Raw genomic sequence first — 23,597 nt, 5'->3', positions numbered from 1 at the left:
TGTTATTAGAATGCAGAACAAATCCCCAGAATGCAGTGTAACCTATGAAACCAAGTACCTCTTGGGAGCTGGCAGTCGGGCCAGACATCATTCCCCTCACCATCCGGCTTGATCTGGGCCTTTGTGTTTCACTTCTAGAGCTTTTTGCTCCCAAAGCCATTTCCCAGCTCTCCCTTTCCTGGTGTTCCCGAATGTTCACTCTCGGGGGCATTAATTCTCCTTCGCTGCACACCCCCGTGCTAGTCACACCGGCCTCTGTTTGCTTCTGTTTGCGATCTGGGCCTTTCAAATGATTTGACTTATTAAACTGCAGGTCATTTTGGCTTCTGTAGAAAAATATATATATATATGTGAGAAAGCTAAAGATAATCTATTTATCTATTGAATCCTATGGAGGTTTAGAATAGTAGAGGAATAGAATAGTCAGTGACAGCCTGTCCTTGGCACATTTTCAAGGGGAAGTGAATCTCCTTTTTGTTTTCTATTTCACCCACTTTCAAGGGGAAGTTAATCCCATCATTGTTTTCTATTTCACACAGTTTCAAGGGGAAGTTAATCCCCTCATTGTTTTCTATTTCACACAGTTTCAAAGGGAAGTTAATCCCATCATTGTTTTCTATTTCATCCAGTTTCAAAGGGAAGTTAATCCCCTCATTGTTTTCTATTTCACCCACTTTCAAAGGGAAGTTAATCCCCTCATTGTTTTCTATTTCACCCACTTTCAAAGGGAAGTTAATCCCCTCATTGTTTTCTATTTCACCCACTTTCAAAGGGAAGTTAATCCCATCATTGTTTTCTATTTCACACAGTTTCAAAGGGAAGTTAATCCCATCATTGTTTTCTATTTCACCCACTTTCAAAGGGAAGTTAATCCCATCATTGTTTTCTATTTCACACAGTTTCAAAGGGAAGTTAATCCCATCATTGTTTTCTATTTCACACATTTTCAAGGGGAAATTAATCCCATCATTGTTTTCTATTTCACACAGTTTCAAAGGGAAGTTAATCCCATCATTGTTTTCTATTTCATTCACTTTCAAAGGGAAGTTAATCCCCTCATTGTTTTCTATTTCACACAGTTTCAAGGGGAAATTAATCCCATCATTGTTTTCTATTTCACACAGTTTCAAAGGGAAGTTAATCCCATCATTGTTTTCTATTTCATTCACTTTCAAAGGGAAGTTAATCCCATCATTGTTTTCTATTTCACACATTTTCAAGGGGAAATTAATCCCATCATTGTTTTCTATTTCACACAGTTTCAAAGGGAAGTTAATCCCATCATTGTTTTCTATTTCATTCACTTTCAAAGGGAAGTTAATCCCCTCATTGTTTTCTATTTCACACAGTTTCAAGGGGAAGTTAATCCCATCATTGTTTTCTATTTCACCCAGTTTCAAGGGGAAATTAATCCCATCATTGTTTTCTATTTCACCCAGTTTCAAGGGGAAGTTAATCCCATCATTGTTTTCTATTTCACCCAGTTTCAAGGGGAAATTAATCCCATCATTGTTTTCTATTTCACCCAGTTTCAAGGGGAAGTTAATCCCATCATTGTTTTCTATTTCACCCAGTTTCAAGGGGAAGTTAATCCCCTCATTGTTTTCTATTTCACCCAGTTTCAAGTGAAACTTAAACTCATTATTGTTTTCCAAGAATTGCCAATGCTCCTAAAATGGCCGCAGGAGCACGTCCTGTTTGGGAAAAATAAAGGGGATTTACGGAAAGAATGTCTATTTATACTGGAATTTTTTAACTAAAAAAAAAATAAAAAATCGGGATTTTCAAATTTAAACTTGAAATTTTTGTACGAATGATTCAAGCATTATCGAGACACTTTATTAGGGATGCACCGAATCCAGGATTCGCCCTTTTTTGACAGGGTTCAGATTCAGCTGCATCCACGGTCCTGGCCTAACTGAATTCTAATTAGCACATGCTAGTAGGATTTGGAAGGGTTAATGTTGCCACATCAACATGAAAGTGTAAAATTTTTTGCCGTGCACAGCAACATTTAACAATTCCAAATCCTAATTAGCATATGCTAATTAGGGATGCACTGAACCCAGTTTTTTTGGGTTCAGCCGAACCCCCAAATCCATCCCAAGGGATTCAGTCAAATGCCGAACTGAATCCGAATGCAGCAGACCATTGTTTTTGGGTTCCTCCGGATCAGGCCAAATCCCGAACCAAATCCCAATTAGTATATGCTAATCAGAATCGGAAAGGGTTAATTTCCCCCTAACATTTAACCCTTCTGAATGCTAATTAGCACATGCTAATTAGGATTCGGATTTGGTTCGGCGCAGAGCAAAGATTCGTCCGAAACTGAATACTTTGGAAAAAAAGGCTGGACCCGGCCCGAATCCCGAACAGAATCTGAAATTCGGTGCGTCCCTAATTAGGATTCAGAAGGGGAACATCTTTTTCACTTAACTCCAAATCCTAATTAGCGTATGCTAATTTATTCGGTTCGGCCAGGAACATGGATTCTGCGAATACCAAACGAAATCCTGGATTCGGTGCATCCCTAATGCTAATTAGGATTTGGATTTGGCTCTGTATTCGCCCGAATCCGTTAACATAGATTCGGGGGTAGATAACTAAAAAAAAAAGAAGACCAATTGCAATTGTCTTAGAATAGCACTCTCTACATCCTACTAACAGTTATCTCAAAGGAAAATAACCCCTTTAATACACTGGTAGGTGTGTCAAATTTTGGCAACCCCCGTTGTATTACCCTTTCCTTGTCCTTTCAAGATGGATGCGCCTAATTTTTTCACCAAGTACATCTATTTCTTCTGCAATGTGTCTGTGATTTACAGCAGGAAAAATGTCAGACTGAGGGATATCACTAAGGAAATGTTACATATTTTACAATCAGATGTACAGTTGCCCAATAACAGCAGCAATCCCAGATGGTGGCGCCAAAGGTACCTGTAAATCTCTGTTTTACTCGTATCCGACACGGCGCTGCTCTCTCCAGTTTCATCATCAGATACATCACACACCGCCATCATCAAATCCCCGGCGTGTCTCTGCTGTAGATTAGTAGCGAGACCCTTTGGGGGTGCGGGGTTCTGCTCGCCTCTCATGTTTAAGGCTTTTGTTTTTCCCGAGTGTTCTAAAAAGTACTTTGTCATAATTTCCAGAAGGGTTTTCAATGGTTTCTCGGTCAACTGCAGAAAAAGCAAAAGGGTGAAGCGATTCTAATTTAATTTTGAAGCATTCCATGTGTAACACTATTTCTGTACAGTAACACTAGACACTTGGGTGTAGAACTGGGTCACATAAATGTTACAGAAATCCAAGTCTGGCTTGGGACTCCTACAATTACAGGGGAGTAGGAGAAACAATAGGTTAGCTGAAAGCAGTTCTAATGTGTAGCGCTGGCTCCTTCTGAAAGCTCAGACTCAGGCACACTTTACTGCTGCGCTGCAAGTTGGAGTGATATCCCCCCCCCCCTCACCCCCAGCAGCCGATCAGCAGAACAATGGGAAGGGAGCAAGATAGCAGCTCCCAGTAGGTATCAGAATAGCACTCAATAGTAAGAAATCCAAGTCCGGCTTGGGACTCCTCCAGTTACATGAGAGTAGGAGAAACAATAGGTTAGCTGAAAGCAGTTTTAATGTGTAGCGCTGGCTCCTTCTGAAAGCTCAGACTCAGGCACACTTTACTGCTGCGCTGCAAGTTGGAGTGATATCCCCCCCCCCCTCACCCCCAGCAGCCGATCAGCAGAACAATGGGAAGGGAGCAAGATAGCAGCTCCCAGTAGGTATCAGAATAGCACTCAATAGTAAGAAATCCAAGTCCGGCTTGGGACTCCTCCAGTTACATGGGAGTAGGAGAAACAATAGGTTAGCTGAAAGCAGTTCTAATGTGTAGCGCTGGCTCCTTCTGAAAGCTCAGACTCAGGTGAAAATGTTTGGTCTTTGATAAACAACAAACTGCATCAGAAAACTAGATAATCTCACTCCCATTGGTTTTAACATGGAATATATACAATGGGACACCTTCTGATTGTCTGAGAGATAAGTGAAATACACTGTATCTTTGAATTGTATAATAACTGAACACTAGGTGGTGCTGTGTTGCACAGGATATAAGGAGATCACTTACACTTGGCTGTTAGTTTGATAGAGCCAATTAGGCTCGAAACATTGCTGTTGCCCAAATTGTAATAATAAAGGCGTTTTAAAGAGGACCTGTCACGCACACAGAAATAGCTGTTTAATGAAACGTCCCTAATTCTTTATTTTATTAAATCATCCATACCAGTTCTAAATGCATTTAAAAATCTGAGCTGTCAATCATATATTGCTTGCCCCGCCTCTATGCCTCCGGCAGGCAATATATGATTGACAGCTCAGATTTTTAATTACAATTACTTTAACTTTCCATTCAGCACTTCCTAGATATCATCTAGATGGCAAATGTATACGATTTTGGGGGGATACAAAGCTTTGCCTTAATAACAGTGTATACAAAATGGCGCCGGCCTGCTGGCTGTGACTGTAAATTCCAAGACTGAAGGAAAAATAAATGTAATCATTTATACAGTGTAATTAAAGTTTATTTTGCTTTACTAACATGACAGAAAAGGATTTATTTCTTAGGGTGACAGGTCCCCTTTAATAAAATTAAGGAATGCTGCCTGTAACCATTTCAAAACAACAAACTGCATCTAGGAAGCCATGGTAAAAACAGGTGGCCTACCACAGACTTAGGTGGCCCTTGCTGGCCCTTTATAATCACATCTGCTAAAAAACAGCATTGATAGCTATTGGATTAGCAGAGAATGTATTTTCTGCAAAATTAGAACCTAAATTGCACCCAGTGGGCTGAAATAGTAGCACCCTATAGCAGCCAAATACCTCTGTAACCCAAAACATATGATATGGTATGGCAGTTGCCTACATATACAACTAAATGCTCTGTGTAAACTGCCACCATAGGTGCCCCACACCCACCCAAGGGATCTCCACCGTGTTCCCCACACACCCCATCCGGCCCCCGCGGCTCACCCAACCCCCTCCCCCAAGCGCACAAACTTAGGCGCGTCAGACAAGGTGGACCTGCAGGTCCCGGAGCACCCAGCAGGGATCGGTTCTGGTCGGCAGAGCCCAACGGTTTTTTCCTGGTTTCCCACTGGCCCAGTTGGACCCTGACAGCCATAGACACACTGACTACAGTAAAGGCCACAAGAATATGGTGCAAAATAATTCAGATTTTACTGATTGGGGTTTCTCTGTGTGCTTTGTCTTTACCTTGTTCTCTTTATACAGACGGTCCAAATGTAGCGCCGCCCGCAGTTCGTTTCTGGTACTGATGCTCCGGGGAGCGCGAGGAAGCTCCTCCTCTAGTGTCAAGCTGGTCTTTTTTAGACCCTACAGAAAACAGGACATGGGTTAAAATATATAAGAGCAGTGAAAGCAAAGGACAGAAGCATAGCGTAAAAAAATACGAAAACCTCCAAAACCCCAAAGCAAAGACTTGCAACAGACTTCTACATGATCTCAACAGCTTTAAGATGGTGTATTTTTGCGTTTGGATTTGTTGTGGTATTATCACTTAATTAATTATGGTGCCAAATTGGCAATAATCACCCCTCCCCCCGGGTGCCCCTGTCGAATATTGAACTGAAAAGTCCTGCCCTGTATGTGTGTATAGCTTTAAACAAGTAACGGTCTAACCATAACTATATATAGTTATATAGGATTCCCTTTTCTCTGTAAAATAAAACAGTACCTGTACTTGATCCCAACTAAGATATAATTACCCCTTATTGGGGCAGAACAGCCCTATTGGGTTTATTTCATGGTTAAATGATTCCCTATTCTCTGTAATAATAAAACAGTACCTGTACTTGATCCCAACTAAGATATAATTACCCCTTATTGGGGCAGAACAGCCCTATTGGGTTTATTTCATGGTTAAATGATTCCCTTTTCTCTGTAATAATAAAACAGTACCTGTACTTGATCCCAACTAAGATATAATTACCCCTTATTGGGGGCAGAACAGCCCTATTGGGTTTATTTAATGGTTAAATGATTCCCTTTTCTCTGTAATAATAAAACAGTACCTGTACTTGATCCCAACTAAGATATAATTACCCCTTATTGGGGCAGAACAGCCCTATTGGGTTTATTTCATGGTTAAATGATTCCCTTTTCTCTGTAATAATAAAACAGTACCTGTACTTGATCCCAACTAAGATATAATTACCCCTTATTGGGGGCAGAACAGCCCTATTGGGTTTATTTAATGGTTAAATGATTCCCTTTTCTCTGTAATAATAAAACAGTACCTGTACTTGATCCCAACTAAGATATAATTACCCCTTATTGGGGGCAGAACAGCCCTATTGGGTTTATTTAATGGTTAAATGATTCCCTTTTCTCTGTAATAATAAAACAGTACCTGTACTTGATCCCAACTAAGATATAATTACCCCTTATTGGGGCAGAACAGCCCTATTGGGTTTATTTAATGGTTAAATGATTCCCTTTTCTCTGTAATAATAAAACAGTACCTGTACTTGATCCCAACTAAGATATAATTACCCCTTATTGGGGGCAGAACAGCCCTATTGGGTTTATTTCATGGTTAAATGATTCCCTTTTCTCTGTAATAATAAAACAGTACCTGTACTTGATCCCAACTAAGATATAATTACACCTTATTGGGGGCAGAACAGCCCTATTGGGTTTATTCAGTAAATAATTTTTAGTAGACTATCTCTAGACTAGACTAGTTACGGAAAGATCCCTTATCCAGAAAACCCCAGCATTCTGGATAACAGGTCCCATACCTGTAATCTCTTTCTCTCTACATACTTTTTTTTTTTACCTGGCCCCCGGCAGCTATCCTATTTTGATGGGTTGTGTTCCTCTCTGCTCTTTATTTTTTAAACAGATTGTAAGCTCTTTAGGACAGGACTGTGTAATGCAGACCCAGCGGTTCCGCGCATGCGCAGTAACACACATATATACCCAGCGCACACACTATTATTCCCGCTTCCCACATTACAGTATCAATTGCAAATAAATACGCAGCTGCCGCTATGTCGGCCGAGCAGGGACCCACCTTCCTACTGAGGAACTCCCTGACCAGAGAAGAGGCAACCTCCTGTACATAGCAGATCTCCATCTATAGGGGCAATGGCTTCCCTCTCACTCCTCCCCTGCCTGCCCGGGGCCAAGTTGCTACCCAGCCGCCAATGGACTTGCGGATAGATGTTTAGGCCAGGCCGGTTACCAGGGAACGCGGGTACCATAGCAACGGCGAATTCTTCCGGTCATGTGACGGTGGGGGAAGCGCAAGGAATCTTGGGAGTTTAGCACTGGAAGGGAATGTTGTGAGGGAGGCGCAGGGGGTTATGGGAGTTGAGCGCTGGAAGGGAATGTTGTGAGGGAGGCGCAGGGGGTTATGGGAGTTGAGCGCTGGTGTGGAAAACTTCTTGTTTCTGGAAATATTTAATCATTTTCCCCTTGTTTCCTTATATCCTCTTACTTCTGATTATGTCTTCTTACCCCAGCAGGGCCGCCATTAGGGGGGTTACAACTGTACCGGGCCCTATAAAAAAAAAAAAATCTTTCTAAGGGGGTTTTGGTGCCGTTGCGAAGGTTACGCAATTTGCGTAAGTTACGGCTAAAGTGACGCCGAAACTTACGATATTTACGGAACTTGCGCAAAAACTACTTAGAAAGCTATGTAACATGCCTTGGACTTAAGTAACTTGCGTAAGAAGCAAAAGACAATGCCAGAGAGGCTTTGCAGAGACAAACTCCACTGACCAACAATTGATTAAAGAACTTAATGTAAATCTCACTGCCCCCAATGAACTGACTGACTTATTAACACTTTATTATTCATTGTAACTATATGAGCTTCTTAGTATAGTAAAACATCAACTGTTTATATTGCACGCACAAGGGGTGTGGCCACTATTTTGGTACTGCGGCTTGTGTTCATGGGGGGCCTCATAAAAATGACTTGTGTGGGGCCCAAAAGTTTCTGATGGCGGCCCTGTACCCCAGCCCAAATTAGTTTCTTCCCTCCTTGTTTTTTAAAGGGCAAGTTAAGTTAAAACCACCAGAAAAAAAGTTACCCACATGTGTAACTACCCTGACCAGTTTGCTTTTTCCGCCCCACAGCCAGGCTCAAAAACAGCCTAAGTCCCGATAACAATGATTTGGTCCCTTTCTGGGCAATTTCAATATCTATGGGGCCCATTTACTAAACCTTGAATTAGTATTTATGAGATAAAATCATATTTTTTCTAACTGATCGACCATTTTGTAAAGTCCACGATCATTTCGTTAAAATTTTTCATGGTTTTCATTAACTTCCATGAAAAAGTTGTATTTTTCACAATGACTGTGACCATTTCGTTATTCATTCAAGCTTTTGTATCGTGACTCTCTTTTGGCCAGGTTGGATTTGTACAGTACAGTGCCATTGAGTCCTATAGAAGGCTTCCAAAACCAGACATTGAAGGCTTCAAAGCCAGAAAGGTCTTCGCGCCGTTTACGAATGTTTGGATCCAAAAATTTAGTGACTTTCGGACATTTTAGAACATAAGAAATTATCGTGATTTTAAGCCCAAAAAATTCGGACTTTAGTGAATGGGCCCCTATATGTGTTGCTAAATGCCATTGGCTTTGCCCACAGCTGAACCTGCCTTTATATGAGCAGCTTCAGTTACTATAATGAATCTCTTTCCCTACCTCAGCCTGTAACAGTATCCTGCCTTCCACATTAACATTTCAATTATTCAGGTAGGTTCCCCTTTATTTTTATTAATCTGTAATCCAACAGTTATTCGTCCGGGGATATTGTCCAACATAGTGGCTCAAACTTTTATATAAGTGTCGTCTAAGTTCTCTCCTTACATGCACCTTCAGCTTTTAGTATAATGCCGACAGATTCTGAGACAAGTTGTCTCACAGATACTGAATTATTTAGTTTTTGTTCAGCAGTTGTCTGGGTGCTAGGATCCAATTTACCTTAGCAACCAGGCAATGGTGTGAATGAGACACTGGGAGATGAATAGGAGATGCCTGAACAGAAATATAGGCTATAAAAAGTAATAAATTGTAGCCTCACAGAGAAGTAGTTTTTGGGATGCCGGTGACCCCCATTTTGAATCTATATGCAATATGTAATGTACAGTATTGTGAATGTAAAATAAATCTCTGTTCTATTGATGCACATCAATAAAATGCAGTTCTGAACGCACATCAGTACAAACAGGAAGGGTTGGATTGGGTGTGCAAGGCCCACCCGGGCCCCCACACCCCCTGTGGGGCATCCACTGCCTGGCCTGCTCACCTGTTGCCAGCCCCAACAGTTATTTAATTATTTTTGCCATGATCTGGGGAGGGCAGTGGCAGAGCAACAGGAGATGGCAGTTAGGGACTGGGTCTGGGTCGGTGACACTGAATTTTTAATATCCTTACAAACTGTCCTCAGCCTGCATCCTCCCAATCCCAAAATTCCATGCTGCAAACGTGGGGTCAATAAGGAAAGGAACATCCCAGTGCAATGCATTGTGGGTGATGTAGTTCCTGCATGCTGTCTGTAAGATGTGGGGAAGTTGTTACAATCTGTAACATCAGTGTTTTAGTCCCTCCTCCCCTGCCAGGATTTCCAATGATGCAGAAAGAGTAGAACAGTTTTGCATCTGAATTTCAGCATATAAACATGGGATTTATTCCTACTGTTTGAAGGAACAGATTACAGTGATTGATAATTTGGGGATAATTTGTCTTTAACAAATTTTGGTTTGAAAGCCAGAGTTCACCTTTAACGGAAATGGGGGCCTTGTACAGGTATGAGATCCCTTATCCAGAAAGTTCCGAATTAGGGAAAGGCCATCTCCCATAGATTATAAGATTTCTCTGTAATAATAAAACAGTACCTGTACTTGATCCCAACTAAGATATAATTACCCCTTATTGGGGCAGAACAGCCCTATTGGGTTTATTTCCTGGTTAAATGATTCCCTTTTCTCTGTAATAATAAAAAAGTACCTGTACTTGATCCCAACTAAGATATAATTACCCCTTATTGGGGCAGAACAGTCCTATTGGGTTTATTTAATGGTTAAATGATTCCCTTTTCTCTGTAATAATAAAACAGTACCTGTACTTGATCCCAACTAAGATATAATTACCCCTTATTGGGGGCAGAACAGCCCTATTGGGTTTATTTAATGGTTAAATGATTCCCTTTTCTCTGTAATAATAAAACAGTACCTGTACTTGATCCCAACTAAGATATAATTACCCCTTATTGGGGCAGAACAGCCCTATTGGGTTTATTTAATGGTTAAATGATTCCCTTTTCTCTGTAATAATAAAACAGTACCTGTACTTGATCCCAACTAAGATATAATTACCCCTTATTGGGGCAGAACAGCCCTATTGGGTTTATTTAATGGTTAAATGATTCCCTTTTCTCTGTAATAATAAAACAGTACCTGTACTTGATCCCAACTAAGATATAATTACCCCTTATTGGGGCAGAACAGCCCTATTGGGTTTATTTAATGGTTAAATGATTCCCTTTTCTCTGTAATAATAAAACAGTACCTGTACTTGATCCCAACTAAGATATAATTACCCCTTATTGGGGGCAGAACAGCCCTATTGGGTTTATTTAATGGTTAAATGATTCCCTTTTCTCTGTAATAATAAAACAGTACCTGTACTTGATCCCAACTAAGATATAATTACCCCTTATTGGGGGCAGAACAGCCCTATTGGGTTTATTTAATGGTTAAATGATTCCCTTTTCTCTGTAATAATAAAACAGTACCTGTACTTGATCCCAACTAAGATATAATTACCCCTTATTGGGGCAGAACAGCCCTATTGGGTTTATTTAATGGTTAAATGATTCCCTTTTCTCTGTAATAATAAAACAGTACCTGTACTTGATCCCAACTAAGATATAATTACCCCCTATAATATTTAAATGATTTTTAGCAGACTTAAGTTATGGAGTTCCAAATGACAGAAAGATCCCTTATCGGGAAAACCCCAGGTCCCGAGCATTCTGGATAACAGGCCCCATACCTGTATAAGTAAATCTAGAGCGACTGGAATTGCCAATAATCATTGGGGGCCATTCCCTAAACTAGCATTCTGCCTACCCAATCAAGTTGGATCAGTTGGTCCCTAGAGCCACTTCTCAGATCCTTGCGCTGCTGTGGGTCCGGCCGAATCAGAAACAATAAGGAAATGGCCAAACTGCGCGAATCCACTTCCAGAGATGGATTATCAATTCTGTATGGGTTTCAGAAACTGTTTAATCTTTAGAGGATTAACCTCTGCAGTTAATGCCCACATCATCACGCGCTGATTTATTGCCCGCTTTCAGGGCACTCGCCGCTGTAAATACACTTTTAATATATCAATAATAAAACAGAACACTCATTAAACACTCTGTAATTGGACTAATATCCCTTGGCCCCCGAGGAGGAGAAACCATAATCTAAGATACGGCTGTTAATACCAGCGCCGTGCCAAGAGCCATTTCAGCACCAGACTGTAAATCAATATTATTTAATCGTAAAAAAAAAAGTGAAACGTTTGTTTCCAGTTAAGAGGCTTTTCTATTACAATTTCTCCCGACCTTTCACCGGCTCGCTGAGCATGCTGGGAATTATACTCCAGTTCTAAACCCATACAGTCGCAGGGAAATGTTTGTGACCCCTTGGGTATTAAAAGGGTTGTGCTATTCTGAGATCATTTGCAATTGGTCTTTATTATTTAGCTTTTATTTAACTTTTTTGTTTAGCACTTCTCCAGTTTGGAATTTCAGCCGCTTTCTGGTTGCTAGGGTCCAATTTGACCTAGCAACCAGGCAGTGGCTGAAAGAGAGAGATATGAATAGGGGAGGGCCTAAATAGAAAGATGAGCAATGAAAAGTAAGAATAACAATAAAACAGTAGTCTCACAGGGCAATAGTTTTTTGGCAGTGACCCCCAGGCTGTGCAGGGGGGCGGCGGCACTGTAGGATAGGAACCAATCAGCAGCTAGGCTGACCTGATAGGGAACTGAAGCCTGTCTGTGCTTGTGTGAGTGCAGGGCTGTGATTGGCTCTCCCCCTCCTACTGTGCTTCTGGCAGGGACCGTTAGGACACGCCCACCCCTCATTTGAGACAGTGACCTGAGAGGATCTATAGGGAGCTCCAATAAAGGGGCCATTGTTACAGATAGGGTTAATGTTTAGCCCAAAGTGAAACCAGCACCGTATATTATTCATAATTGCCTACAGGGTTAGGGGTTTTTCATTTATCCAATATGTCTCCTTTAACTAGTGCTGCATCTTTCCAACTTTTAAATGGGGGTCACTGACCCCGAAACCAAAAAGCAATTGCTGTGTGAGCTTACAAACGTACTATTATTGTTACTTTTTATTCTTCATTTTCTTATGCAAGTCCATCACCTATCCATATTCCAGTCTCTCATTCAAATCACTGTTCGGTTTCTAAGGTAGACAAGACCATAGCGACCAGATAGCTGCTGAAATTCCAAAATGGAGAGAGCAGCTGAAAAAAAAGCTAAATAACTGAAAAACCACAAAAAAAAAATGAAGATCAATTGCAAATTGTCTCTGAATATCAATGTGTATGTTATAGTAAGAGTTAATTTAAAGGTGAATTACCCATTTAAATCCCTACTCATGGCTGGCAATTTGGATTCGGATTCACATGAATCCACACTCCTGGCTAAACTGAATCTGAATCCTTAAAACCATGTGACTTTTTGTCACATAAAGTGTATAATAGTTACCAAAGTGGGTGAAATTTTGATATTACTACAAAAAAAAACACATTTTGGTCGAGGAGATACCCACCTTATTTATATGGCAGGCAGGTAACATACGTGGCAGTATAATTACAGATATAACTTTGGCTTCAAGTCTAGTAACCAATCAGATTTCTGTTTCAGCAGACTGCTAAATGCTACCTAGCGACTGGTTACAATAGGTTACTCTTGCAAAGCCTTTTGCATTAAAGGAAAACTACACCCCCAGAATGAATACGTAACCAACAGACAGTTTATATTATGTTTAGTGGCCTATTAAAGAATCTCCCCAAACTGGAATATATATATCAGTAAATATTGCCCTTTTACGTCCTTTCCCTTGAGCCGCCATTTAGTGATGGGCTGTGTGCTCCCTCAGAGATCAGCTGACAGGAAGTGATGGAGCTCTAACTGTAACAGGAAGTAGTGTGGGAGCAAAAGGCAGAACTCTGCCCATTCATTGGCTGATGGGGCCTAGCATGTATGTGTGCCTTGGCTTGTTTGTGTGCACTGTGACTCCTATGATCCCAGGGGGCGGCCCTTAGTACCTAAAATGGCAGTTTCCTATTTAGGATTACCCAATGGCACATACTGCTAAAGTATATTTATATGAAAATGGTTTATTTAGATAAAGCAGGGTTTTACATATGAGCTGTTTATGTGATATATTTTTATAGAGACCTATATCGTTTGGGGGGTATAGTTTCCCTTTAAAACTGCAGAAATATTCCATTTGCACATACATTTGGCACAGAATCAACACCAGAGGCCAATGACACATTTTCTTTAATTTCAACACTTAACAGTACAAAAAAACCAGACAATGCATAAATCCTGAGAGGAACGCTGGGAGCGGCATTTACTGTGTGGTTGGGAAAAAAAAAACATTTATTTTAGGCAGAGAGGATGGAGCCATTTCTTATTGCGCAGAGTTTAGCTATTCGGTGGGCTCAGGTCTGGTCCATTATCGGGGGTAACTTTAAGATCAGACCTTCATGGAGAATAGGGAACCCCTGGAAATAGAAGATAACGCATCCTTCCTGCCGTGATACAAAAATACAAATATAATTCATATATTTAAAAAAAAAATAAAAGTTCTGGCGCTCCGCTCCCTTGGCCGTCCAACTCTTTGGCCAACGAATGTGAATATTATGCAGTAAACATGCAGAGAGTATCAAAATAACCATCTTACAAACAAAAAAACGCATCCTATAAAACGCGTCAGTGCAGTAAATATTGTAACCGTGCTGTTTAAAGAACCAGTAAGACTTTGGATTGGAATTTGTATCCCGTAAAAGTACAGTAATGATAAAACTCCGAGGTGACTTCTAATCCCAGGAGGTACTCTATTATAATATAGAAGTTTTAGCGAGTCATGTGACAGAAATGACATCACTAAGCACCATTTATAAGGATATAATTTACACTTTGGCCCTATAGGGAAATGGCCCAACTGTATATTATAAGGATAGAATTTCCAGGCTATTTATGGCTCTTGTGTATTATATATATTTATATAAAAAAATATGGATATTAGAAGTCACCATGACCGTTATAATAGTACAGGTATAGGACCCGTTATCCAGAATGCTCGGGACCAAGGGTATTCCAGATAAGGGGTCTTTCCATAATTTGGATCTCCATACCTTATAAACTTTAATTAAACCCAATAGGGCTGTTCTGCTCCCAATAAGGGGTAATTATATCTTAGTTGGGATCAAGTACAGGTACTGTTTTATTATTACAAAGAAAAGGAATCATTTAACCATTAAATAAACCCAATAGGGCTGTTCTGCCCCAATAAGGGGTAATTATATCTTAGTTGGGATCAAGTACAGGTACTGTTTTATTATTACAGAGAAAAGGGAATCATTTAACCATTAAATAAACCCAATAGGGCTGTTCTGCCCCCAATAAGGGGTAATTATATCTTAGTTGGGATCAAGTACAGGTACTGTTTTATTATTACAGAGAAAAGGGAATCATTTAACCATTAAATAAACCCAATAGGGCTGTTCTGCCCCAATAAGGGGTAATTATATCTTAGTTGGGATCAAGTACAGGTACTGTTTTATTATTACAGAGAAAAGGGAATCATTTAACCATTAAATAAACCCAATAGGGCTGTTCTGCCCCCAATAAGGGGTAATTATATCTTAGTTGGGATCAAGTACAGGTACTGTTTTATTATTACAGAGAAAAGGGAATCATTTAACCATTAAATAAACCCAATAGGGCTGTTCTGCCCCAATAAGGGGTAATTATATCTTAGTTGGGATCAAGTACAGGTACTGTTTTATTATTACAGAGAAAAAGGAAATCAATTTTAAAAATCTGAATTATTTGATTAAAATGGAGTCTATGGGAGACAGGCTTTCTGTAATTTGGAGCTTTCTGGATATTGGGTTTCCGGATAATGGATCCCATACCTGTACTTCAGTCTCTTGCCTTAATGTTTATGCAATTTTTTGGGTTGCTACTATTATCCTTATATTTTTTATCAGAGGGTACATTATTCCCTGAATAAATACACCCCTTATCGCCTTGTAATGTGATTATTTCTGTGATTGGGATACAATTCATGCTTTATAAAGCATAAATATTTCAGATGCCTTTATAAAGAGGCCTCTGTGAGTAGGCTACAAATTAAGGCCATTACTTACTGGTTCTATAAACCCACATGGTGCAGTGTCCCCAAAGGGAACATTAAAGGACAAGCGCACACTAAGCGGATTCACCGCAGGCGTTTTTTTAAAGATACAGAGGCCCTTTTTTGCACACCTCTATAGCGCCAGTCACAGACCCAGTGCTGGCCTGCTTGGGGCTAAAGTAAAGAAAACGCAAATATATTCATTTTTGTGCCAATATCCGCTCTGTGTACACACAGGCCGACATGGGCCGGTCAATGAAGCTACAGGGGTGTGCGGATAAGGTAGATCCGCGTCTATAAAAACCGCCCGCAGAGAGAAGCAGCCAATGGGCTTCGTGCGCCCTTGCCCTAATACTGTAACCTAGCATCAAGGCTAAGTGTGGTTCAATACCATTGTGGGGAAAAAAAACTAAATAAAGAAAGCAGGGGGTGAGCTGATCTTCTCATCCCAAACGCACGACTGTCGAGAAAGTTCAGGCCTGACCCGTTTACACTTAAAGATTAGACCCTCATGCTGTACAGCCGGCCCAGGGACTGAGCAAGTATTTCCTTCCCCTCCGCCTCGGTATAAAAATATAGAATCCAAATACAAAAAAGGCATCTTATATACAGAGCTGCAATACTGCATGTGGATAACACGACCAGGCATAGGTTACACGTACATATAAGCATATGTGGGGACTATACATGTATGTATGGCGGCCCGCCAATTCTGGCCAATATATGGTTGGATGGAACATTGCAATCGGTCTTCATTTTTTTTTTTTTATAGTGCATTTTAGTTATTTCACTTTTTGTTCAGTAACTCTCCAGTTTGGAGTTTCAGCAGTTATCTGGTTGCTAGGTTTCAAATTACCTTAGCTACCAGAAAGTGGCTTGAATGAGAGACTGGTATTTAAACAGGAGAGGACCTGAATAGAAAAATAAAAAGGTGAACTACCCCTTTAGTTAATTTTAGTATATTATAGAATGTCCAATTCTGAGCAATTGTTCAATTAGCTTTTATTATTTATAGTTTCTGAATTATCTGCCTTCTTCAAACTCCTTGCAGCTTTCAAATGGGGGTCACTGACCCCGGCAGTCAAACTATCGCTCTGTGCAGCTACAATTTTATTATTTTTTATTACTTATCTTTTTCAGTCCCTCTCTTATTCATATACCAGTCTCTCATTCAAACCACTCCCTGGTTGCTAAAGTCATGTGAACCCTAGCAACAAGATAACCACTCAAATTCCAAACTGAAAAGTTGCTGAAGAAACCATAAATAAAAAATAAAGACCAATTGCAAACTGTCTAAGAATATTATTCTCTACATCATACTAAAAGTTAACTCAAAGGTGACCAACCCCTGTAGAGAAGTATAGCAGACCTAAGCTATGGTCTTTTGCAAATATTTCTCTGGGGTTTTAGTTCACCTTTAATAAGGATATTTCAGCCACAGCCACATGAACATTATATGTAAGTTAACCCAACACATAGGGTCTCCAAAAAAAGATGGGTCCTACAGAAAATGGACGCCCTATACAAAATACAGCTCATTAACACTTCATAAACAAGAACTGGGCTTCTACTCAATGTGCCATCATCTAAGAATGCAAGAATGGTTTGGCCTTCTCTAGCCCTTCCTTTAGGAACTTGATGTAAGTGACGGTGGACAAATCCTCCACGCCGTCGGAGAAGCTAAACAGGTTGGTCTCCACTTCATCCGGCTTCAGAGAGGTGATGTCCAGGAAGTAATTTGCGTTGATGTGATGAACCACGGTTCCGTTGGGAAGGCAGATCATCATCTCCACCGGGAAGTTGTACTTCTCCAAATGGAGTGAAGCAAACGTTGCGTAGGAGTCTTTATTGCTCTGAAGCTCCTCGAGCTCCTTCACTAACGACCAAGTGCTAATGAAGCTCTCGTTCAGCAAAGCAAGGACGGGCAAACTCTCTAGGACGGTCTCCCGGAGAGTTCGCCCCGAACCTCAGCAAGATTGGTCGTCCAGCGCCCCCCAGAGCAAAACCGAATGCACGAGTTTCTTCTCTGCCAATGCACGGTCAAAAGCTTCTGGAAAAGGGTAATAAGAAACCCTTTTAAATGGGTACATGGTGACCTCGAGTTTTCTGGCTGCTTCTTCAAAGGTCATCTCCGACTGCCAGTTTATATCTTCAAACACAAACTCTATAGCCTCTCCTTCTGCATTCCGGCTTTCCATGATATTCCCGTTCTCGTCGTAGATCGTGGACGGGATGGACGGTCCTAAAGATTCGATTTCCATCTGCGGCAGGTAACCGATGTCGACCTCCATATTGCTGCTCTCGCTGGCGCCGTACAGCCACTCCATGTCCACGTTCAGGGTGCGGTTATTGGGGACGAAAAGCTTAAAGTGCCGGACGTGAGCGGCGTCTTTGGAGATGACAATATTGCCGGTGAACTGACCGGGGGAGAACCAGAAAGGAAAATTTGGAGGTTCGTTGAGCTGAAACTCGGCGTGAATCCGGAAAACGATGTCGTAGTAGAAATCGCTGATGGCTCGGATGCACGCTACGGAGCCTTGAGGGGCAAACCGTGTTTTTATAAAAGGACGCGGATGAAACATGGACAAAAGTTTATGGATAATCACCTCCTTCCCTTTGGGAGGCGGGGGATAAATTCTGTTATTAGGCAGGTACCCTGTAAATATGCTTAACTCGCTAGGGATTATCCACCAAGGATTGCCCACCTCTAACTTGTTCTTGGGTGGAAGGAACGCCTTGAACTGTCCGGCATAAAACACATTATTGGGCACCACCGGTGTAGTCCAGTTCCTAAGTCCAGAGAGAGCACTGTGAGTGATACCCAAGAACCCGTCTTTGCTCTTTGTCATGGTCTCCATGAGCAGAGGCTGGAAACGTGAAGCCACGGACAAGGTCTCTCCATTTGGATCTAGCAGCTCTTCCTCTTCGTAGTCGGAGGTGGTGGAAATCCCGGTCAGCTTCTCCGAAATTGGCTTAAACTCTTCAGGGCTGATGTGCATGTCATTGTCTGTGTCCAGCGAGGAGAAAAGGAAGAGGCCCTCTGCCCCTAATGTCCTCAGTGCTGCCTCCTGCTGCCTCACCAGCTCATTATCTCTATGAATCTTAATCCCAAAAAGCAGAGCGATCAGCAGCAGCCCGAGCAGCAATTTCCAAAGGAATCTATACCTGCAGGAGCTCGGCTTTTCTTTCTTGTTCTCTTCTTCAGCCTGAGCTTCCTGTGGGGCATCATTGTCAGCAGTGGTGTCTTTTTTTCTTTTTCGAAGATCTGCTGACATCTGTAAAAAAAGGAAAATCCAATAAGATAAAATATTCTTTCCCAGGGTGCCACAGCCATGTGACCTGTGCCCTGATAAACTTCAGTCACACTTTACTGCTGCGCTGCAAGTTGGAGTGATATCCCCCCCCCCTCACCCCCAGCAGCCGATCAGCAGAACAATGGGAAGGGAGCAAGATAGCAGCTCCCAGTAGGTATCAGAATAGCACTCAATAGTAAGAAATCCAAGTCCGGCTTGGGACTCCTCCAGTTACATGGGAGTAGGAGAAACAATAGGTTAGCTGAAAGCAGTTCTAATGTGTAGAGCTGGCTCCTTCTGAAAGCTCAGACTCACGCACAATGCACTCCTGCCAAATCGGTCTAAAGGACCCATCATTGACACGGCAATAGGGCACAGGGCAAAGCCAAAGCAGCTCTCATTGGCAGTTTCCTCTCAGAGACAACCTGTACGACAACTCCCAGTATCCCTCTGTTTGACTGGATGCAAGCCCTACTGCTTCTGTGGTATAACTAATGTGGAAATCCACTGACCTTTTGTGCTTTAAAGCAGATACACACAGGGTTTGGCCCTTTCTGTCTGTTCAACACTTTACCCTGGGCTCCACTGAGCACGTGCAGTGCCACTGGCACACAATAAATGGCCTAACCAGATCCAGGATGGAAGCTCTGGGGACAACTTTGAAGGCCTGGATTATTCCTGTTATAGGGCTGCTGAATCTCTGGGATGGTACAGTAAGTACAGTATATAAAATACAGCATTTTAAGTTAATTGCTACGGCTTTAGTTGTCCTTTAACCCATAGGCAACCATATTTTAAAGGCCACACTTGCAGCTCAGCCGGCTGAATAGTTACGGTTACATTTAAAACCCGCCCAAGCGAAACGTGTAAAGAGCTGCTGGTAAAGGGGAGACTAAGCCAAGCTGATTTATATTCTAAAGGAGTTTAGCGAGAGCCATTTCTTGCATGATTAACCGATCCCCTTTCATCCCATTGCACCGCGCTGGATATGGATCTCTCGGGAGATTATCCGACCGGTAACAAGCTCTCTGCAATGACAGCCGGATCACTAATAAGCAGCAGAGGAATGAAATCTAATGTTCAGCTGGTTTAAAAATCACTATAGAAGTAAGTGGCCCTCGGTCACAACTCCAAACTCCAGCATTCCCAGGGGAGTCAGTGGAGGATGCTGGGAATTGTAGTTTCATGCTTGCATGACCGTTTCTATGGGTACGTCAGTTTCCATCCTCTAATGCCGGGCTGGACAGAATGACTTCATTGATGGAAGCCAAACAGACAGGGGGCCTGAACGGCAACATACGGGGATCATTTTACTGCATAATAAGGGAAATGGAATTCTAAGCAACTCCCTTCACATCACTGTGGTTGTGACTAGTCAAATGGGGCTGTACATATGTCCCCTCTACAGCAGATTGTAGTTAATATGATCTAATGGGAACAGCCCCCTAAGCCTGTACAGAGAGATACCATAAAACTATGGCACATAGGGATTCCCCTGTACTAAGCACAATTCAGCAGGAACAGCCCCCTAAGTTTGCTCATAGCCTGTACAGAGAGATACCATAAAACTATGGCAGCATAGGGATTCCCCTGTACTAAGCACAATTCAGCAGGAACAGCCCCCTAAGTTTGCTCATAGCCTGTACAGAGAGATACCATAAAACTATGGCACATAGGGATTCCCTTGTGCTAAGCACAATTCAGCAGGAACAGCCCCCTAAGTTTGCTCATAGCCTGTACAGAGAGATACCATAAAACTATGGCACATAGGGATTCCCCTGTACTAAGCACAATTCAGCAGGAACAGCCCCCTAAGTTTGCCCATAGCCTGTACAGAGAGATACCATAAAACTATGGCACATAGGGATTCCCCTGTACTAAGCACAATTCAGCAGGAACAGCGCCCTAAGTTTGCTCATAGCCTGTACAGAGAGATACCATAAAACTATGGCACATAGGGATTCCCCTGTACTAAGCACAATTCAGCAGGAACAGCCCCCTAAGTTTGCCCATAGCCTGTACAGAGAGATACCATAAAACTATGGCACATAGGGATTCCCCTGTACTAAGCACAATTCAGCAGGAACAGCCCCCTAAGTTTGCCCATAGCCTGTACAGAGAGATACCATAAAACTATGGCACATAGGGATTCCCCTGTACTAAGCACAGTTCAGCAGGAAACCTGGAGGGCATATTGGCCAGCTTGAACAAGCTTAAATCTTAAAGGCCCATGTAAGAGGTTAACAAAACTGCTTGTCTGAATTATGTTTGGTGCTCTCATGTATTATAAGGGATAATGTACCCCCTACTGTAAATGATAAGGATATTAGCAGTCACTGAGGGGTTCTGTGCCCCCCATATAAAGGCACAAGGCTGCAGGCTGAGTTATACAGGGAACTCTGAGTATCACTCATGTATTATAAGGGATAATGTACCCCCTACTGTAAATGATAAGGATATTAGCAGTCACTGAGGGGTTCTGTGCCCATATAAAGGCACAAGGCTGCAGGCTGAGTTATACAGGGAACTCTGAGTATCACTCATGTATTATAAGGGATAATGTACCCCCTACTGTAAATGATAAGGATATTAGCAGTCACTGAGGGGTTCTGTGCCCATATAAAGGCACAAGGCTGCAGGCTGAGTTATACAGGGAACTCTGAGTATCACTCATGTATTATAAGGGATAATGTACCCCCTACTGTAAATGATAAGGATATTAGCAGTCACTGAGGGGTTCTGTGCCCATATAAAGGCACAAGGCTGCAGGCTGAGTTATACAGGGAACTCTGAGTATCACTCATGTATTATAAGGGATAATGTACCCCCTACTGTAAATGATAAGGATATTAGCAGTCACTGAGGGGTTCTGTGCCCATATAAAGGCACAAGGCTGCAGGCTGAGTTATACAGGGAACTCTGAGTATCACTCATGTATTATAAGGGATAATGTACCCCCTACTGTAAATGATAAGGATATTAGCAGTCACTGAGGGGTTCTGTGCCCATATAAAGGCACAAGGCTGCAGGCTGAGTTATATAGGTCAGGGAACTCTATTGTACATGTACTGTATACGTGAATAGACAGAACAATAGTGGGACAGGAGACCAAGAGGGTCACATTAATGCTTCTCCAGTTCATAATACTACAAATAACTATTACCAACATACAGCGCTGCGGAATATGTTGGCGCTTTATAAATAAATGTTAATAAATAATAATATTATTCCGCAGAGTTGTACAATGAATGGGTTTATACATTAAAACACACAAGAAAGCATACATAGTATATAGTAAGTAAGTGAGCATTAAAATAAAGTGCAGGGTATATAATCCCATAATGGGGATTTCCATGTATCGGGAGAGAATGCAGTTCAGCCGTGCAGTACTAACCCACAGTGCAGGGACAGAGCTTTTGCCCCCGGGGGCAGGACACGCAATCAATAGCACTGACCTGCGCTGAAGGTTGAATGGAAATGGCAGGAGCAAGAGAATAAAACGATACAATGTACCCAGTGCTGTTATTAAGATATAATTAACCTAAATGTTTAATTTAATATTGTATAACGGCTTTAGTGGGGGGAACAGCTGGAGACGTGCAAGTTGCATTGTACTGAATGGGCCCCATGTGGCACTCTGGCCCCGCCCCCAGGGGCACATTTAGCCAAATTGTAGTTTAGAGCTTAATACATAGAAACTCACCCACATTCTATTCATTCCTATGGGATTTTTAGAAGTGTATTGATCAAAAGGTGAACTCCCATGGTGCATGAAACCTTCCAGGATGGGAAGGGGCTCATCTCTGATTACAGCTGTGTCAGAGAGGATCATGGGAGTTGTAGTCCAAAAGCAAGAAGATAGGAACCCCACAGCATGGGCACTAGTGACCCCCCAAAGGGAGTTGCAGGGGGATAGAGCAGGACAGTCATGTGACTACAGAGGATGGGTGCCCATCAGGGCAGGGACCTCTTGGCTTGTAGCACTTACTCATGAATGTAACTGTATTTATATAATATTATTATACTGATCCCTGCCTGTGCTACAGTGAGAAGCATAATATAAACATAAGTATATACAGACACAACTACACACCGAGCAGCACTCACTCCCACCGCTACTCACCTCCTCCGCTCCCCTCACACTGAGCTCCGCTGCCTCTACACCAGCCCTTCCATCTGCCACAGGGAAAGCCCAATAAACCCCCCCTCGCCAAATCTGCCCACCGGAGCCACAGCTCGGCCCCCTATATACTCCTTACCATCCGCTTCCACCTAATATAAGATCTTCCGGTGTTGTAGGGCAAAGAAAGAATCGCACTCGACAGAAAAATAGATTTCACCCCCCCCTCTAACCAGTGCAATGGTATAACCCAATGCCTGAGCCGCTCTGCCCCCTTCCCGCTGTTTAACCCCTGCAGTGCTGCGCTGCACCTCTGGATATTTATTCTGAAGGGATGTTTGGAGAAGGGAAAAGTGACTGCACCTAGGATTAAAGGGCATACAAACCCCCAACATTATTTTTTTTTTCATAATGAAAGAAAAAGTTATTCTGAGCAGCTTTTCTATGCGCAGCTTTTCTATACACCTTCATTCACATTTTCCAGTGGGTTAAAGGTATTAGTGAATGTAAAGACAACTGAAAACACTAATAATTGGGGTATATTTATTATGCTGTGGAAAAAGTGGAGTAAAACATTACGGGTGATGTTGCTCCTAGCAGCCAATCAGATGCTTTGCTTTGGTTTTCTAACTGTTGAGATCTCATTGCTGATTGGTTGCCCTGGGCAACATCACTGGTAATGCTTTACTCAACTTTTTACACAGCATGATAAA

At 41.9% G+C, this 23,597-nt stretch overlaps 2 protein-coding genes across 2 annotated transcripts in view; both read right to left on the bottom strand.

Annotated features, from left to right (window-relative positions):
* mindy4 (MINDY lysine 48 deubiquitinase 4) overlaps positions 1-7,256 on the bottom strand; it is a 64,376-nt gene extending 57,120 nt beyond the window's left edge. The window contains exons 1-4 of the mRNA NM_001079472.1: positions 7,090-7,256; positions 5,268-5,387; positions 2,938-3,179; positions 59-326 (exon numbers count right to left, since the gene is read on the bottom strand). Of these exons, the coding sequence (NP_001072940.1) occupies positions 59-326; positions 2,938-3,179; positions 5,268-5,387; positions 7,090-7,152 (693 nt within the window). The 5' untranslated portion in view covers positions 7,153-7,256. The remainder of the gene's footprint in view (positions 1-58; positions 327-2,937; positions 3,180-5,267; positions 5,388-7,089) is intronic.
* Positions 7,257-13,455: 6,199 nt separating this feature from the next.
* Positions 13,456-22,890, bottom strand: selenon (selenoprotein N). The gene is made up of 3 exons (NM_001077433.3): positions 22,878-22,890; positions 15,038-18,746; positions 13,456-14,812 (listed from the first exon to the last, which is right to left on the bottom strand). Exon 2 carries the CDS (start codon positions 18,744-18,746, stop codon positions 17,058-17,060), a length of 1,689 nt encoding a protein of 562 aa, NP_001070901.1. The 5' UTR covers positions 22,878-22,890; the 3' UTR covers positions 13,456-14,812; positions 15,038-17,057.
* Positions 22,891-23,597: the final 707 nt, after the last annotated feature.

Source organism: Xenopus tropicalis, chromosome 6 (genome assembly GCF_000004195.4).
Source record: "Xenopus tropicalis strain Nigerian chromosome 6, UCB_Xtro_10.0, whole genome shotgun sequence".
Classification (NCBI taxonomy): Eukaryota; Metazoa; Chordata; class Amphibia; order Anura; family Pipidae; genus Xenopus; species Xenopus tropicalis.
Note: the sequence above shows the minus strand (reverse complement) of the source record. Positions and strands in the feature narration are given on the sequence as shown.